The sequence below is a fragment of the Sminthopsis crassicaudata genome, chromosome 1 (assembly GCF_048593235.1).
Source record: "Sminthopsis crassicaudata isolate SCR6 chromosome 1, ASM4859323v1, whole genome shotgun sequence".
NCBI lineage: Eukaryota > Metazoa > Chordata > Mammalia > Dasyuromorphia > Dasyuridae > Sminthopsis > Sminthopsis crassicaudata.
This window is the reverse complement of record NC_133617.1, coordinates 236,355,865-236,375,465: the sequence shown is the minus strand read 5'-3', so window position 1 is coordinate 236,375,465 and position 19,601 is coordinate 236,355,865. Positions and strand designations below refer to the sequence as shown.

Sequence of the window (19,601 nt, the reverse complement as noted above, 5' to 3'; positions counted from 1 at the left end):
AAGTGCAATCTAGAATTATATACTAGTGGATTATCTTTATACTTCATGAAAAACCTTATGGGCCAAGAATCTCAAGAGAACAGATTGCAAATCCTGATATTTAGTAGTCCAAAATGGAACATGTGGGAAATTTTCATATGGATAAATTGAGTGCTGAAGATATTTATTTGGTTAGAGTTATATATATATATTTTGTAATATTTTTTAGCCTTTGAAAAGCAGGTTAGTTTAAAATTTTTTGTTGACATTTTTAATTTCATTCATTGCCATTATTATTTCCAGTATCTTTTTTCCCTTCTCTTCTCTGTCCCAAATGTTCTCAAGGAATATTTCATATAATAAATTATATATATATTATTTGTAGGGAAAGGGGTAAAGTTAGTACAAGTGATGGATACATTGTACATGTTTTCAGATTTTTTCATTGTATAATGTGTTAACCTCCCACCTCCAGGAAGGTAGATTAGGGATGTTTTCTCATCTCTTTGTTCATTCATTGATTGATTTTATAATTTTGTTGCATACTTTTTTATTTCGGTTGTATCAATTTTTAAATTTACATTGTAATTATCATACATATTTTTTCTTGGCTTTGATCATTTTACTCTTTATCATATTATATAAATATTTCCATGCTTCTCTGTATTCATTTTTTACCATGGTAATTTTACTTGTATGGGAATTAATAATTTTAAGTTAATTCCTAAACTCTACTATTATATGCAGCTAATTTTGACCTTGGCCCTCATTTGGAGTATCTACTTGAAACATCTCTCTTAACCCCTTTTTGTTTTGTTGTCTGCCAACAGCATTATATTTCATTATTTACTTCCTCACTAGGCCAGCTTTTCCTTTGCTTGTCTTTTTCAGTTTACAGCAAATTTAGAATAGTATATAATTTTTTCTCCTCTATAGTAATCATAAGTAATTTCTATTTTCTTTTTTGGATTTAGGCAATCTGGAAACCTGTCCTTATATCTGTATCTCTCTCTCATGCTGGAACAAATGTTTGAGATTTCCTTAGGGGCACACATTTGAAATGTTTCCAATGAGTGCAGAATACAGAGTTAATTCAGGAATTAGCATGGACTTTGCATGCTTACCCTTAATGGATTAATAAACCATAATGTTTACTAAATATTTTAGTCACTGTGATATTTTGTTTTCAAAATTCATTGAAAATTCGATCATTTTAGCATTATTTTCAAGTACTATTAAAGTTTGTTTTATATATAGAGAGAGAGATATAGATTTTTCTATATCTCTCTCTATGTATATATTTCTTCCCTCTCCTCTTCTCTTCTTTTAATTTGAAGGATTTTTAAAGACTTAAATACTAAAAGGCTCTTTAGCTATAAAGATTGATTGGATTGTTTCTAAGAGTTTTCTCAATTTTCTAGGCTTCTGAAAATCAATTATGTAGGGAAAGATAATTTTTAAACTTCACTTCATGTAAGGGACTGATTGGAACATTGATCAAATACGGTTAGCACATTATGTTTTAGTATTCCATTCTAATACAGCTAACAATTATGTTGTATAGTTGTTGATTGTTTGAAAGGTGTTTCAGATGTTTTAAGCAAATATTTGAAGGTAAGTATCCATGAAAATATTTTCCCTTTAAGCATGTTATTCTGTTGTTTTTATTCATGCTATTCTTTTTAAGTGTTAATTCATCTATGAAAGGAGCTTATTAAATTGTACTTTAAACAAGTCAGTTTTTATAAAATTAAGGGTTTCTTTATAGTCTAGAACAGCAGTTCTCAGTTTGTGATTAGGGAACCTAAAGATCTCCAACACATTTTTAGGGAATTTACAAATTCAAAACTGTTAATATTAATTGCAAGACATTTCAATTTCTGTAATAGTAAATTCAAATTCTAAGATAGTAAATAGTCCTAATATAGTAACAATACTAATACAGTAAAATTCTAGTTCTAATGGCAAATTCTGTTGCTAGCATAGTAAATATTATTCAAAATAAACAAAAGCTCTTTAACAGGGGGGGGAAATCCTTATTTTTTTTTTAAGAGTATAAAGGAACCCTGAGAGCCAAACATTTGTTTTAGAGTCCTTCTCTTACACAGTATAGTTAGATTTTCAGGTTAGCTTTAAGAATATTTCATATAAAATATATGGTAATTACTTTATGAATATTTTAATCAAGTGTGATATAAATGATTGTGCCTTATTAAAAAAAAAAAACCTCACTAATTTGAGATAAAGCATCAGTCAGTAAAGGTTTTCCATATTAATATATTAGGGATTATTATTTTGAGAAATATATTAAAAATTCTAAAACACAAGTTAGAACTTGATTTTCAAAAACATAATAATTGGGACTCAAACTGTGATTTCATTGCTATGGGGAACTTCCAGGTATGGGAATTCCCTATCCCAATGTAGATTGGTACTTTTCTTTGAAGCTTTTGGTCTCCAAGAATTGCCCAGAGCATTAGGAGGTTAAGTGAATTGACCAGAATTACACAATTTGTATGTCAGAAGTACAACTTGAACCCATGTCTTCCTGACTTTATTTTTTTGTTCACTAATTTAGAAAGCAAAAACACTCTTTAAAAAGAAGTGAGTATTGCTGAAATTTTATATCTGTAGAAATTGGAGTATACTTGGTAATTATAGAAATTTAAAAAAAATTTACATAGATGATGGCATAATTGTGTTCTTAAAAGTTCTAAAATATTTAATACTTGATATTGCATTCTCTATAATTGTTTATATACATAGGCAGCAGTGTTTATTTTGGTAATGATATTTCAACATAACTATTTTCCTTTAATCTTATACATTAGGCTATCAAAGAGGCTGGTGACAGAAAAATAAGTTTAAAACTCTTATATTAATGGCATAATACCCTTAGACAAAACATCTGAAATTGGATTGTAATTGATTTATATTAGTTTATGGATTTATATAGATGTTTTGTGGCAGAGTCCATATTAACTTTCTTCAGAGTTGGGGTGATATCACTTATGGCATAATAGTACTTTACAAATTATTATAGCACAACTTAAAATAATTTTGGGTAGGGTTATAAACTATCATGATAGTTATAATTATTTCTATAGTTGCCCAAACTGGTTGAGTTCATATTTTTCTAGAAATGTCACTTTGATCTCTGAGAGTTCAGTCTGCTTAAGTGTAAATATTCAGCTGAATAGTGACACAAAATCTGGAATCTTAAAAATGTGATTTAGTTGAAACTGTGGAGCTAGAGGGGCGGCCGCTTTCTTTAAGAAAGGATCCTGAATACTTCCCAAATATGATCCAGTCTAACATTTTATTTAATTTTGGACCCATTTCACTATTCATTTTTAGTACCTGTCTTAAGATGTATGTGTGTACATTTTTATGTTACTTATGTTTGATATCTAGACATATAAACTTATAGATTGAGTTCATCCTGATTCCGATACCAACTATATATCATTCTGCCTTCTCAGGGTATATACATATATAAACATAGCTGATTTGGCCTCTTGATCTGCCTTTCAGATTCTAGACCATGTGAATTTTCACCTCTTTTGCTTTGAAACTGTATCTAATTAAGTTAGTATTTCTTATATTGTATGAATTTTGTTGAAAACATTTTATGGTGTATTAAAGCTTATTGAAATTAGTCAGACTTCTCCAGAAAGAAGCAACAATGAACCTTCACCTCATTAGAATATTTTTCTTTAATACATACTTTGGACAGGACATCTTCTATGTTACAAACTACTAAGCCCTTCTGGTGGATATGTCTGTAATTCATGCCTTGATTGTTGTCAGCATTTAGCAGATTATTGAAAAAGTTAGTTCCATTCACTAGCACAGCAGAGCTTGCAACCACAATGGAACAGTGACCTTGGTCACAGTTCCAAGGTTGAAAAGAATATTTGTGGTCACTTGCACATTACAGGACCACAGTAAGTACACCTCTCTTTGGATCTTAGAATCTTGGAAGAGCCAATCAATAATTTACAGGTCCCAAGAATTACTCCTGAAAACAGTTGTAGAAAAAACCTGAAACTTGGGATAATGCTCCTTGAGAAGCAGAACTCCATTTTAACATAGTTAAAAGTCAAGAAATAGACTGGAAAAGGAACAAACAACAGAAAAAAAAAATTCTGACTATAGAAAATTAGTATGGTGACCAGGAAGATCAAAACACACTTAGAAGACAAGTCAAATTTTCTGCATCCAAAGTCTCCAGGAAAAATATTAATTGGTCTCAGGCCGTGAAAGAGATCTAAAATGATTTTTTTTAAAAATTAAGTAAGGGAAGTAGAAGAAAAATTGGGAAGAGAAATGAGAGTGACAAACAAAATCATAAAAAAGAACCAGCAGCTTGGTAAAAGAGGCAAAAAAAAAAAAAATTACTGAAGAAAGTAAACGCTTTTAGACAACAGAATTAGGCCAAATGGTAAAAGAGGCACAAAAATCTGATGAAGAGAAGAATACTTTGAAAAGCAGAATTGCCCACATGGAAAAGGAGATACAAAAACGCACTGAAGAAAATACTTAAGTTAAAATTGGGCCAGCAGAAGCTAATGACTTTATAAAACATCAAGAAACAAACAAAAAAAAAAGGAATGAATAAATAAAAGAAGATATGCATTATCTCATTGGAAAAGCAACTGACTTGTAAAATACATCTACAAGAAATAATTTAAGAATTTTTAAATTAATAATTAAAGTTATGATAAAAAAAAAAGACTAGGCATCATCTTTCAAGAAATTATCAATGAAAGCTTTCCTGTTACTCTAGAATCAGAGGCTAAAATAAAAATTAAAAGAATCTATTGATTACTTCCTGAAAGAGATCCCAAAATGAAAATTCCTAGGAATATGTATTCAAATTCCAGAACCTCTAAATAAAGGAGCAAGTAGCCAAAAAGAAGCAATTCAAGCATCACATAGCCATGGTCAGCATAGCACAAGATTTAGTAGCTCCTACATTAAGAATCAGAGGACTTGGAATATATTTTGGAGAGCAAAAGAGCTAGAATTACCACCAAGAATCCATTACCCAGCAAAACAGCCCAATCATTCTGAGGGAAAAATGGATATTCAGTGAAATATAGGACTTTGAAGCTTTCCTGATGAAAAGATGAAAAGCTAAATAGAAAATTTGAATTTCTATAGTAAATAGAAAGCTTCAATAGAAACATAAAAAAGATAAACATAAAAAAGAAATCATAAGGGACTTAAAATGTTAAATTGCTTATATTCTGACATGGGAAAAGGATATTTATAACTCCTAAAAACTTTCTTGAAGCAGCTAGATTGCACAGTGGATAAGAACACTGGCCCCAGAATCAGCAGGAGCTGCGTTCAAATTTGGCTTCAGCACTTAACATTTCCTAGCTATGTGACCTGGTCAAGTCACTTAACCCAGATTGCCTTGCCAAAAAACAAACAAATAAACAATTTTCTCATGTATTATGCCAGCTTAAAGGAATATACATTGACCAAACAGTAGAGATATGTATTGAATGTGATGTGATTATCTAAGAAAATAAATTAATTAAGGAATGAGAAAGAAGAATGCACTGGGAGAAAGGGAAAGGAAGAGGTAGAATGGACAAATTATCTGACATAGAGGCCTGAAAGAGATTTTACAGTGAAGGGAGAAAGAAGGGGCTAAATGAAGAAAATAGGATATAGGGAAATACATCATGGGCAATCATTAATGTTAAAAAAAAATCTACTTTGAGTTTCTCTGGTAAAGACTTCATTTCTCAAATATATGGAAAATGGAATCAGATTTATAGAAATGAGAGCCATCCCTCAGTTGATAAATGGTCAAAAGAGATGAACAAGCAATTTTTAGACAAAGTCATCAAACCTGTCTATAGCCATATGGAAAAAAAATTCAATTACTATTGATGAAAGAAATTTAAATTAAAAGAACTCTAAGCTACTACTTTAAACCTGTCAAATTAATGAATATGAGAGAAAAGGAAAATGACAAATGTTGGAAGGGATGTGAGAAAATTCAAATACTAATGTACTGTTGGTGAAGTGGTTTGTTTAGTGATTTAGTCACTGGGGAGCAGTTTGGAACTATGCCTAAAGGGATATGAAACTACATATATCCTCTGATTAAGCAATACTAATTATATATATATGTATATGTATATGTGTGTATGTGTGCATATATACATACATGTGTATGTATGTACATCTACATTATCCCCAAAAGATTAAAAGAAAAGGAAATGGACCTCCATATACAAAAACATATATAAGCAGCTCTTTTTAGTGGTGGCAAAAAATTGGAAATCCATCAATTGGGGAATGACTTAAGTTGTTGTATATGATTATGATGGAATACTATTGTTCTTTAAAAAATGATGAGAAGTATGCTTTCTGAAAAAATCTTGAAAGATTTACATGAACTGATGCAAAATTAAATGAACAGAACCAGTAGAACATTATACACAGTAACAGCAATATTACATGATGATCTTCTATGAATAACTTATCTATTCTCAGTAACACAGTGATTCAAGACAACTGTGTAGGACTTATGATGAAAAGTTGTTTCCTTCTCCAGACAAAGAACTGGTAAAGTCTAAAAACAAATCAAAGATACATTTTCTTTATTTTTTTATTTTGAGGTCTGGATAGATAATTCTTACAAAGATTTTATAGAGGTGGGAAAGTTGGCAGATGGTTCAGAAGATCCTGATTTGTCTTTATTTTGTATATTGTGGGAAGAATACCATCCTTGTCCTTTATTATTCTTTTGGAATCTTTTTTTGTTGTTATTTTTATCTTGAAAATAAATCCCTAATTGCCTTTAAAATTGTGGTATCACTAGCATGCTTTTCTTCCTTGACTAACTGCTACAGTGGATGATGAAGCAGAAATTCTCTTAAATAGCTACTTACCACAAGTACCTATATCTTTGTCAAAGGTCATATTTGCACTCTGAGGTATATAGAGGAGAACAAACATATATATTGTTATCCCATAGGTTATCTCACATCGTTTATTATATACTTATTGTGGTGAACACATAGGTTAGAGCACTTGGGTACTTGCAGAGATTATTTAATAAGTGATAACAAACTCAAATATTGATCTAGAAACCCATAAATTAACATCATCTGTATTGTATTTTTAATGTATTTTACTAAACATTTCTCAATTGTATTTTAATCTAGTTCTACCCGACACTCAGGGGAAATTTTGATACTTTTGATTTAGATAACTGAGAAAATTTTGATACTTCTTTTTAGATAACCCATGGACACTGCCTTCTTGGGGATTGCACTGTAGTATGAGGATAACAAATAGACAACAAATGTTGTAATAGAAATAATACACTATAATTATATCAGAGAGTTGCAAAATAAATTGTGTGAATTCTGAAGGGGGAAAAAGGTCATTTTAGTGGGAAAACAATAGGAAAAGAAACAACATGGCTTATGATGTCCTTAAAATAGTTTTTCTACAAAAGATCATTTAAGAGATTTAGGCTCAAAACATACATGTACTATTGTCCACCTACTAGTTTTATTTTTTGCTAGATTATAGTACTAAAAATTAATAAAGAATACACAGCATCTTATTTTAGCACTATAAATTTTAGAAGAATAAACCTAATAGGGAAGAAGAAAAGGGATAGCAGAAAATGCCATATTCATACTAAGGAATTGAGAGTGAATTGATTAAAGAAATAACACTTGAATGCATATTAGGGCTTTTTTTTTTTTTTTTTTTACTGCTAGAACTATCCCCAAATGATCATTTCATAAATTAACTTTCATTCTAACAAAAACTTAATACTTCTCAATTTTTTAAGTTCATAATAAATTTTTTAAGTTCATAGGGATTCAGAAAAACTGCCCTGTCTAGGTATAATGGATAAAGGACTTAGTTAAATATTCTGAATATTCTTATTTTTTATGAACTGAGAGACTTTAGGGAAGCCACTGAACCTTTTGGGCAGTTTCTTCATTTGTAAAGAGTAGGCTACTTTCAAGGTTTTTTAAAGAATCTAATAAGATAATGCATCTACTAAGTGTTTTACTATTTGGGCATACAAAGACAAAAATAAAAGTCCCTACTTCTAGGAATTTAAAATCTCCTGGGGGAAAATCTGGTATGTCCATAAGCAAGTAAATACAAAGTATATACAAAGTGACTAGTAGTAATAAGTAAGTAATAACTAATGGAGAAAATCAGCAAACATTTTTTTTTAAGTTTCAAATCTCTTTACACATTTTACATAAGCTTAAATGTTATGCTGTAACTAAGATTAAATATAGATTTTTGCATTTGGAACATTTAATATTAGAATTACTTTCTTGTCTTTATCATTTGTTCTATAAATTCAAGCAGAGTTTAATGCTTTGTAGAATGTCAACTTTTTATTTACTCTGTATAATAGATTCTCTGAAATCCCTGTAAGGGAAGTTAACAAGTTGTCTCAAGCTGTCTCAAAGACAGAGTAGTCTACTAGAGTTTCAGAGTTTGGTTCATTGAGAGAGGTATCTGTTGTTTCTTGAAGTAGCATCAAAGATCTAGTCATTAACATGCACCTGCTCTACTACAGATTCAGAGTCTGAACAGTCCATAAGTAGATTGGAAACAGTAACAGCACGTTCATTTGAAGAGAGGAGAGAACATTTGAACAATAGAAAAAGCAGAATGTCTGAAGGAAAGGATTGTGGTGGTGGAGATTCCCTGTCCAATGGCATCAAAAAACACAGGTAGGATGATCTATTTTAATATAAAATAGTTGTGAATTTTGTGGTATGAAATAAAATTTGTTTGGATTCAATAAAAATATTTTCTTATTCTAAATCTTCCCCCTGCCTCGGGTGCTTAATGTGCCACTGCTTTTCAAATTACTTTTTCTTCTGTCTGCTTAAGAGAAGCATGTAGAAATTAGGGGGATAAGGCACAAATTTTTTATCTTTTCCATTTGTTTAAACAAATTGTTTTGCAGACAACATATAAATGCTTCAGTTGTCTTTCTTAAACTTGTCTAAATGTGTCTACTGAATTTGATGCTGGGTTCTTTTTTTTCATCATACATCTTTTATGACGATGCCTTCTATTGCTATTTTAGTTTCCAGTCATTTGATCTTCTTGTTGATTTTATTAAGAATGAATGGTAATATTGCCAGCCTGATGGCACAATTAAGTTAAGTTTAAACAAAAGCAATTTAATAAAAACCACTCTTTGCTGCACATGTCCAATTTACATTGCCTAATAACAGTACATTTTTTATCCCCTTGATAGTTTAGTCAGAGACTTTGTAGAGTTAATGAGATGTTATAGACACCACGCTTCTCTAGTTTCAGAATAAAAGTACAAGACAGTTCAATATGCAAATGTCACATTGACATCAGGAATTATTAATGTTTAAAATTAGTAAGGAATTGATTTCATGTAGTAACATTTCTCTTTTGGGGGAGAAAAACTACTATAAAGTAGATTTTTTGGTAGGTTTTCCAGTACTTTTTCTTAATTTACAGGTGGCAGAGGCCCCACTGTGGAAGAAAGGAAAATATGCCCAATTTATATATAGTTAGAGGACCTGTGTTTAAGTGTCAGCTCTTCCCCTTGTGACCTCAGTGACATTGTACAAGGCACTGAACCTCTTAGCCTTAGTTTCTCATCTCTAAAATGAAAGGTTTGGAATACATGATCTTAGAGATCTCTTTTAGCTCAAAATCTATGATCTTAATTATTATCTTAATTACAGTAAAACTTGGACAAATCACTTTTCTTTCTGTGATAATTTTTAGGAAAGAGTGAAGAGAAGCATATCAATTCAACTCATAAGTCCTAGGAGCTCTCTGATTTCTACCACTGCCTCAGTGGAAAGAAATTTGAGGAAAAAACAATCTGCTTACACATTTCATTAGCATGCACATCTTTTTGCATAAAAATATCCAAATATGTACTCTGATAATATCATGGATTGGTTAAGTTATCAAAGATTCTTTTTTTTTTTTTTCAGTTAGAAGATATACATATGTTTTGACTGCACATGTATAATCTATATCAAATTGCTTACCTTCTCAAGGTAGGGAGAAGGGATGGAAAAAGAGAGAGAATTTGGAGCTCCAAAATTTTTACAAGCAAAATATCAAAATAAAAAGATGTGGAGAGGAGAAAAAGATATGCCCCAAACTTGCCAGTAATAAGAGATTTTCGCTAAAAGAAAATCCACATTTATAGTTTCTTCTGTGATGACTTTGGGTAACAACTGTGGACTCCTTTATGAACACAGGACTGAACGTGCACTCTCCAAAGAAGACATTTATCCACAAACATGGTAGATTATTTAAAAAGGAATGGTAAACTTTGACCCCTTGACAAAAATTTATTAACCATATCAGTCCAATGAAATAATATATGTGAATGTACTTTGAGGGGTACAAATATAATTATGTCAGTGTAAATAGCATTGAATAGTGGTATAAAGTAGTTTTGTTTTGTTTTGTTTCTGAGATAGAATACGCTGTGCAGTATGTCTGCCTAAGATCCCAGAATATTTGCAGCATTGGGATGTCTTATCATAAACTTCTTTATCTTGCTTTCATGTAGTCTTCATTTTGTTCTTTTTAAAGTGTTTTATTGGTACGTTCTGCAGTTTTCTTTTTCCCACCAGACCTTTCTGCCCTTTCCCAAAGAGCTTTTCCTTATAACAAAGATAAACATGTTGGGCAGTGACTACCTCTGAAAGACTAGAGTATATACTGCTAACTTACTATCTTTCTAAGAAGAGGAGGGAGATCTCTAGAAAAGCTGCCTGACAATCAGTGCTCTCCAGAATGGGGTGAGCAGTCTCAGGTAGCAGACTCCTCTCCCTGAAGCTGGTTAAACAGATGCTTATTTCTTTAGATGGATAGTGGTTGAGCCAGTTGGGGAATTTCCAATGAGGTTTCATCCAAATAAAATTCTTGATTTTGTTTCATTATTTGGCCTGTGGAACCAAGATTCATTAGTACACTTAGTCTGAATTCATAGAATCATAGATTTAGAGCTAGAAGAAACCTTGGGACCTCCAATGCAACCCCTTTATTTTACAAATAGGACATGGAGGCTTGTAGAACTTAAATAACTCTCCTGTGGCCACACATTTCATAAATGTTAAAGATGTTAAGTCTTTTGGACTCTAGAACCCTTATCTTTTATACCAAGATGCCTGCCACTCCTAAAGATAGAGACACTGGTACTAGACCTGTGATTCACTACTATGAGGAACATCTGAATAAAGGAAATTCCTTCTATCAATGTTTGTCATCACCTTCTTTACAATTTATACTCTTAAAAAGTCTCCTAGAGAAGAGTTGTCAACATTTAACATGCCCCACAGGTGTGGCCCACAATACTCCAAAGTATGACTTGAACCAGATTAAAATATAATTGAGAGATATTTAATAAAATAGATAAAAATACAATAAAATTTAGATCATATTACATTTTAAAATTAAGTCAGTGTGTTACTCACAGGGATCCTTATGTATGGTTGGTGGCCTCTGTTTCTATTTGCTTTTGAAACTTCTGACTTAGAGCACTGAGAACTTAGATGACTTACCCCTTCTTATATACCTACTAACTCATCATGATGGATGAGCATGAAGTGGGCAGCCTCTGACTCACATTTCTTCAAAATTTTTCTATCTTTGTTGCTTTGATTTATATTACTATACTCATTTTATATATATATATATAATTCATAATATATTGTTCATTATCCATCAATTAATACAAACCATGTTTCTCTGAATTTCTCAGTCATATTTTCTTATAATAATATTCCATTACATTCACATACCATAATTTGCACAATATTTACTAAACAGTGGAAACATACTGCCATCTTTTTTACTATTTTACAAAGTGATATTTTGAATAGTTTATCATATATTAGCCCTTTCTTTTCTACCATTTGGCCTTTTGAAGTATTTTCCCAATGATAGAGATTCCGGGTTAAAGTTTGGGATTTTATATAATCCTAAATTGTTTTCTGGGATCATTTAGAGTTCCACCAACTATGAATATGTGTTGAAATTATTCTTTAATTAATTAAGTCACAATTGTAGAGAGATCTGAAAGGCAAATTCATATATATACAATAGAATTCAAGCCTACTAAATAAAAGGAGAAATAATAAAAAAAAGAATTGTTCCTATGTAAAATAATTTAAATTAATAAGAGAGATGCAGATTGTAGAAGCAATAAAGATTAACAAGACATGTAGCTCTTATTCTACAAGAGAATAATCTATCATGAATTAATAAGTGACACCAAGTCTAAGCTGATGCCTGAGTTTACCTCATGAAATGAACAGACCAGGATCTTTATTTATTTGATAAAGCTTTCACATTGAAGATATCTTAGCATTTATAATACTGGTTAGCATTTATGCATTTTGCATAGCACTTTAAATAGGGGGAACATTGAATCTGGAGTCAGGAAGATTTTAGTTCAAATCTTGCATTAGAAGTTTATTAGCTATGTGATTCTGGCCAAATCACTCAACCTTTCTCTGTCCCAGTGGCCTCATCTATAAACTGGGGATTAATAATAGTAACTATCTCCCAGTATTAAATGAGAGACCATATTTGTAAGCAACTTAGCAAATCTTAAAGCACTATGTAAATGCCAGCTGTTACTAGCTTCTTGTTACATCCTCACAACCATCCTGAGAAATAGGTACTGTTATTATTCTGATTTTGCAGTTGAGAAAACTTGAGACTGAGAAGAAGTTAAAGAAACTTGCTCAGTATGCATCTGAAACAGGGTTTAAATGCAGGTCTTCTAGACTGCTTATCTAGACCTCTTACCTGCTTTGCCACTAGCTTCCTATTAAGAGAATTAAAATTTTTTTGTTGTTCTTTTCTCTTTTGACATAATGCTTCCAAGTTTCTCATTGTACTATTGGCTTTCTTTCCACAACCAAGAATCCATTCCCAATTCTACTTGCTATCTCCTGGAAAGGATTTTGTTTTGTTTTGTTTGGGGGGGATTTTTTGCTTTTTTTATTTGGGTGTGTTGGCTATTTGTCAAGTGCTTCAAAATAATGCCAGGAAAGTTACTTATATATTAGTTATGGTCCAGTTACCTAATTAATATATTTTCCCTCTGTATAAATTATCTTTTGAAGGCTTTCCTAAGGGTTGTATTTAGTCTTGATCTGAGTCCATTGCTATAGTAGCCCATTATTAATTTGTTGACCATCATTCTGGACCATGGACCAAATTCAGTGGTAAAAGGGAAAAGAAAAATCCAAGACAACCAAGCAAAATGTAAAATGATGATAAGATGCCTGTTTCAATAAAAGAGGCTTTTAAATCATCTCTCCTTACCTCCACCCCCATCTTTATTTTTAAAAACTCATCTGTGTTCAGAGCTAAACAGAGTTAATTAAGCATTAGTTGTGATATCTGTTTGATATGCCAAATCCCAAATTGTTAAAAAAAAAAAAAAAAAAAAAAAATTCCAGAGCACTTAAAATACTTCCTGGTTTTGTTTTTGTTAAATACGTTTTGAGTCAGCAGAATTTAATGACCTGTGTCCTAGTATTTTAATCTGCCGTTGTCATTACAATCAGATGATATCTTTGAGACTTCATCAAAGATAGGAAAATATATATGGATTATGAAAAAGGACAGATACTCCTTGTACTTTAAAAATGAAAGATAAGCTATGCAAATTGTAAAAGTATATGGAGCATATTTTTAAAATCATGAAAAAAATTTTAATTTTCCTAAAAGAATATAAAATTTTGGGGTAGGGATCAGTGTGACAGTGCAGAATAAATCTTGCCAACCTAAATTCGAGATTTTGCCAGATTCTAAATTCTGATTCTAAAAGTTACTAGCCATGTAAACACTAGGTGAGTAACTTAATCTCTTTGAGTGTCAATTTCCTCATCAGTAATCTGAAAGTAATATTTAAAACTAATCTAGTTCACAGGATGGTTATAACAAGTATTTTGTAAATCATAAAGTTCTATTTAAATGTGAATTGAAATATTATTTCTATGATAATGGTCTACATAGAAAACTGAGAAACTAAAAATGTAATTTAACTAAATATTAGTTTATTTATTTTGTTTCAAGGCAATGAGATATAATGAAAAGAATGCTGGACTTGAACCTGGGTTAAAATTCTTCCTTTTTACCTGCTGTGGCACTCTGGACACATCAATTCCTCTTTTTCTACCTTAGGTTTGGACTTACCATTAGTTCCTCTTGCTTATGAAATCAAGTAGTAATTCAATATAATATAAATGTATAGTAATATATAAATAAACTAGAAGTAAGTGATTTGGACCAGTTATTCTCAGTAAAGTTGTTGAGTCCTTCTACATTTTTCTCCACTTTGAAATCATAACTTTAAACTTTCCATTTTAATTACATATTCTTTCAATGAATCCCTAATGGCTTTGTAAAACATTGGAGAAACTTCTGATCTGAAGTATATTGTCAGGTAACTAGATTGTATAAAGGGTTACTTTGCAAAAGGTAGTTATTGATGACTCTATACCAACTGGTTGTGTTTCCTATAGTTTGATATAAGTCCTAACACTTTTATTACTTTAGGGAAGGAGAAAAGAGGAGGACCTATAGGTCTTCTATCTCCTGCTCCTGCTTGGCTCATCCCTTGTGGGAAAAGAGTAAAATAGAGATCTAGATTTTCTTTTCCTGTTACTGTACCACTTCTTGCCTAATATCCAGGCATTAGAGAGACAAGTAGTAATGAAATGAACAAATATGCTTCCTTTGGTGCTACATTTGTCTCCAATCCAATCTCCAGCCTGCTTTGGAAAAGGGAGTGTTACCTTTTACTCAATCAGGAACATTCTCATACCTATCATACTTAACGTATTCCAGGGCTTCTGAAAACTCTAAGTCACCATCTAACCCTATTCCCTTTCCCTCCTATCAAATTTCTTTTTCCCATCTAACTTAACCCTCCCTACCCTATAGTTACAACCACACACCAGCCAATCCTTCCACTGTACCCTTTAGAATACTTGTTCCACAGGTAATGGACTCTCCTCCTTCCTAAATCCATCTAGTTATTCCAGAAATCTGGTACCCCCTGATGACATAACTTTCCTGGTCACCCTTTTCATTATTGGTTACTCCTTTACTCATTTCCCTCAACTTACTGGTTGACATGAGGGAATTGATAACTTCTTGCTCACCATTGTCACTTAACCTATCTTCCTTTGAAATTCATGCTTCTACCCAATCAAAACCCTAGTAGCTGTTCTTTGCAGACCTCTATGCAACTTCCTTTACTTCTCAACAAATTTGGCATATGACTCACCATTTTCTCCCCTCCCCGACTCTTGCCCTCATACTAGACGTTCTCAGCACTTCTTCCTTCAGAACCACTTCTGAAGGTTCTTCAACCTGCTCATTTCCTATTTAACCTGTATTACAGCTTGCTTTGTAGATATTTGCTTACATGTCTCCAGTAGGCTTTGTATCCCCAGCCCTTAGCACAGTTCTTGGCACACAGGAAAAATTTAATTGATAGTTCAAAGGAGATGGCTTGGGAAAGAATTGAAGGATGGAGAGTCGGGAGGTTACAGTGTAAATAAAAGCAGAGGGACAGATGGGAAATTAATAGTTTAAAGTCATATAAGATGATGTAAGGATTGTTTAACTTTGAAGTGGTACCTCTGTGGGTAAGGACAAGACCTAAGATATAACCACTGTGTATGTTCCTGAGATGTAAGGGAAGAATCTTCACGTGTGTGTATGTCTTAAATAACTTTTTTGGATTCTGCCTCTTTACATTCACAGTTATTGTTGTCTATTTCCCTCTTTTCTATCCCCTTGTATTGGGGTTTTTTTTTTAATCTCTCTTTGCAAAAGAGAGCATGATTAAAAAGCAGAAGTTTTGCTTAACAGTAGTTGACCATAATTTCAGCATTCTGTTTCCAAAGTGTTTAGTTCTTTTACATGTCACATTGTAGGAAGAACATTGATTAACAACTATTCAAGGGACCAGGACTGTGAAGGACCTTGAGATCATACCCTGTGAAGATCAGTCAGAGGAATTAGAATGTTTCATTTGGAACAAAAGAAGAATTATGGGGAATATGATAACCATCTTTTAAATATTTGAAGGGCTCTGCTGTGGAAGATGTGTTAGACTTATTCTGCTATGGCAGAGTTAGAACATTGGGTTGAAGTTGCTAAGTGACAAGAATTATATTCAATATAGAAAATAGCTTTCTAATCATTTGAACATAGTTACAATCAGTTGCTTTGACAACAGTTGATTCACTCAGTAGTAGTCATCTGACCTTTGCTTAAAGACTTTGTTGGAAATGTTGTATAACTTATTATATATGTGGTATTTAACATGTTATATACCTGTTCATGTATAGGTTAGATCATTTTTGAGATCTCTTCAAACTCTGACACTGCATTTATACTTCAAGTTATGATGTCTAAGTATGTTAAAAGTTTCATCTGATTCAAAAAACTTCTATAACTTCAAATAATTTTTTGAATATATAAGACTAGTTTTCAAATCAGATAAATAGATTTAGGTGCGGTGCTATGGTTACCAATCCCTGTTGATATAGAACAGAGCATCCAATATTGTCAAATATAGAGCACATTAAAAATAGTAAGACTAAAAAAGAATAACCAATAGAGATTACTCAAAGACTTATAAATAAAATTATTTTGATCTCATCCTCTTGGACTAATATATTTTATTAATTTAGCATTTGCATTCTAGATTTTTTGAAAAATTACTTTGGAATAAAGAAAGTCTCTTGGAAATATTAAAAAAAACCTATGAAAATACTTTTCTATTGAAAATTTGAGTTTTTATTGTTTTGCTGTGTGTGTGTGTGTGTGTGTGTGTGTGTGTGTTATTATCCTGCTTTGAAGTGCCAGGAAAGGGAAGACCCAAAGTCTTCAACATTTTAAATTTTGAACTGGAATTTTAGAAAGTAGTTAGAATAAAAGTTTTAATATTAGAATAAAAGTGGTTTATTACTTTGGATAAATATATAGAAAAATAAATTTTTTATCTGTTATTGGATATGTTTTGTACCATATTTTAAAAATTAAATCTCTTAGAATAATTAAATTGAGTTTCTTTCTATTTAGGAAACAATAATTTGGCTGACTTCCACAATACTGGCTATAAACTTATATTGTCAGAATTGTAAACAAGAGGTGACTAGAGGCTCGTAGCTCTATTATTCATTCACTGGTCCCCTGACACCACTTTCCTCATCCAGAGGTCTCATTACTTTCTAGCTCTGATCACGAGAGTTTTAAATGTCTTATATAAATATCATCTTCCTGTTTCAATGTGCTATGTAAAAGCTTAGAATCAATTTGAGAATTTGTTTTACTTTTGCACTTGTTTGTTACAAGTGTTTTGTTTTTCTTTCTCACCCCATCCCCTAACCCATGGAGCAGGGGAAGATGTAGGACAGAGAAAACATAAATGTTTAATAATTGAAAATTTTTTCTAGAATACTCCTCTAATTCTTAAAAAATGACAAAGTAGAATATTATTATTTATTAAAGAATGTTCCTTAATTTTTAGTCTTCCTTTGTTCATAAGAAAGTATATACACACATATTTGTTCTGCATTCTCAGGAAATCTTTTATCTAATTTGTCTATGTTTCACAGATTTAAATTTTATTTTTGCCATTCTGAAAAATACTAAACCAAACAACAGACATGCATCTTGATTTCTGCTGACATAAGGAATTTAATACCCAGAAATACATTGAAGCAGAATTTTTTTCCTCATTGGAGCACTGCCAATCTAAAGTTTGCCTTGAAGAGAACACTACCTCAGGGGATGATGAGTTGTTTAGTGTTACCTTTCTTTGGGACTCCTCTGGGTTCATATGCAGGTGTACTTTATTCTAGGTATACCTGATATATGGAAATAGAATTACAAAATAGATAAAGGGCAATTACATGCCTTTCAGAAAAAAAATATTAATCACCAGATTTCTTTCCACATTGACCTGCTTTGGCACATGCATTAAAAATTGTTTTTTTGTTGAGGAGGTACACAACCTGTTATTTTCTTGGTATAGGGGGGATTTTTTCTGAGAACCCACTCTACCAATACAGATCAGCTTTCATTCTTTTCATCTCATAGTCTTAGCCAATTGTCTCTAGCTTTGAAAGGTTAAGCGAACTGCCTAATGTCACACAGTCATCATATGTTAGAGGCAGGCCTTGAATCCCAGATCCTCCTGCCTCCTAGTCCAGTCAGTTCCCTATACATTATGCTGTACTGCCTATACTTTAAACCATTATTTGTTTTTTTAAAAGTGGTCTGCAATTTGGCATATTATATTTGCATAAGCCAGGAATGCTTTTCATTTGTCTGGACTGATTTGTTTATTAGGCACTGCATACAACATTTGAGAAATATAGTTCTCTGTTGATGAAAGAATTACTTTAAAAGTGTTTGTATTTCATATGGATGTTCTCTTTATAACAATTGTCAGTATTCTATTTCTTAATTTTTCACTTAGTATAAAAAGTGATATTTTCATAGCATTAACTCCATCCATTTAATAAGTATTTTTCCTTTATGTAAAACAGTTATTGATACCTCAGTCAATTCAGCTCTACTTGTTTTATCTCAGAGAGTTAGTTTCTTTGTTTCTTACACTAATCTTTCTGGAAATTCTCAAGTAACTGATGGAGGAGTGTTTTCTGATATATTTTGTATTTTACAGAATGAAATTGGAGGCTCTGTGAGAAAATTCTGATGCTACTAATATGTCCCCTTTCAAATATTAAATAAGAAAGTATTATCCTTATGTAATACCTTAAGGACATAAAATTTCATCAGTATGGATGCTCCTTTACCAATCCAAATTGCAATCTTTCTATTCGTAATATAAACTGTATTATATGAAACTTCTTAAAATGTAAGTTTTCATTACTTTCTTGAAGGTTTTTTCATGTAGACAGAAGGGATTAGGTTTTTTGTGTCTTGTCTCATAGAAGGCAGATTGAGGAATACTGAATGGAAATTCAAAGTGGTAGATTTAGGTTAAATAGAAAGAAAAACTTTTTAACAATTAGAGTTATAGCAAAGTAGAATAGGCTGTGTCAGGATGAAATACTATTGGATGAGTGTCACTTATCAGGTATGTATTAGAAAAAAATTCTTGTTAAATTATGGTTTGACCTAATTGGACTCTCAGGTTCCTTCCAATTCAGATTCTATGATTATAATGCATTTTCTCTATAATTTGTGTGATGGCAAAGCAAAGGATGAGATTATGATCCCAAAGCATTCATTGGTCACATCACTATTCTAGATGCTGTTACATAGCCTCTAGGAAGCTATGATATAAATTTTTAAACAGTAATAGCACATCCATAGAAAAGGACATATGGACATAATGAGAGTTATTCAGATTTTAAAAAGATCTATGAATTCATTTATCTTATAAAATAAATGAAGGTTGAAAATTGGTTGTTACTAAGCAATATTTAAAGAAGCCATTTCTTCTCCCTCCATCTCCCAAGTGCATTGTCTTTCCAATCATCTCCAAATCTTTTCCCAGAGAGAGAGAGAGAGAGAGAGAGAGAGAGAGA

At 31.7% G+C, this 19,601-nt stretch overlaps 1 protein-coding gene across 18 annotated transcripts in view; it reads left to right on the top strand.

The window, feature by feature from the left end:
• Positions 1–19,601, top strand: part of OSBPL1A (oxysterol binding protein like 1A) — a 305,323-nt gene that overhangs the window by 230,824 nt on the left and 54,898 nt on the right. For 17 of the 18 annotated variants that reach the window (XM_074276711.1, XM_074276727.1, XM_074276751.1 and 14 more), the window contains one exon: positions 8,567–8,723. The exons of the other annotated variant lie outside the window; for it this stretch is intronic. In XM_074276711.1, coding sequence (XP_074132812.1) covers positions 8,567–8,723 — 157 coding nt within the window. The remainder of the gene's footprint in view (positions 1–8,566; positions 8,724–19,601) is intronic. 18 annotated transcript variants of the gene reach the window in all.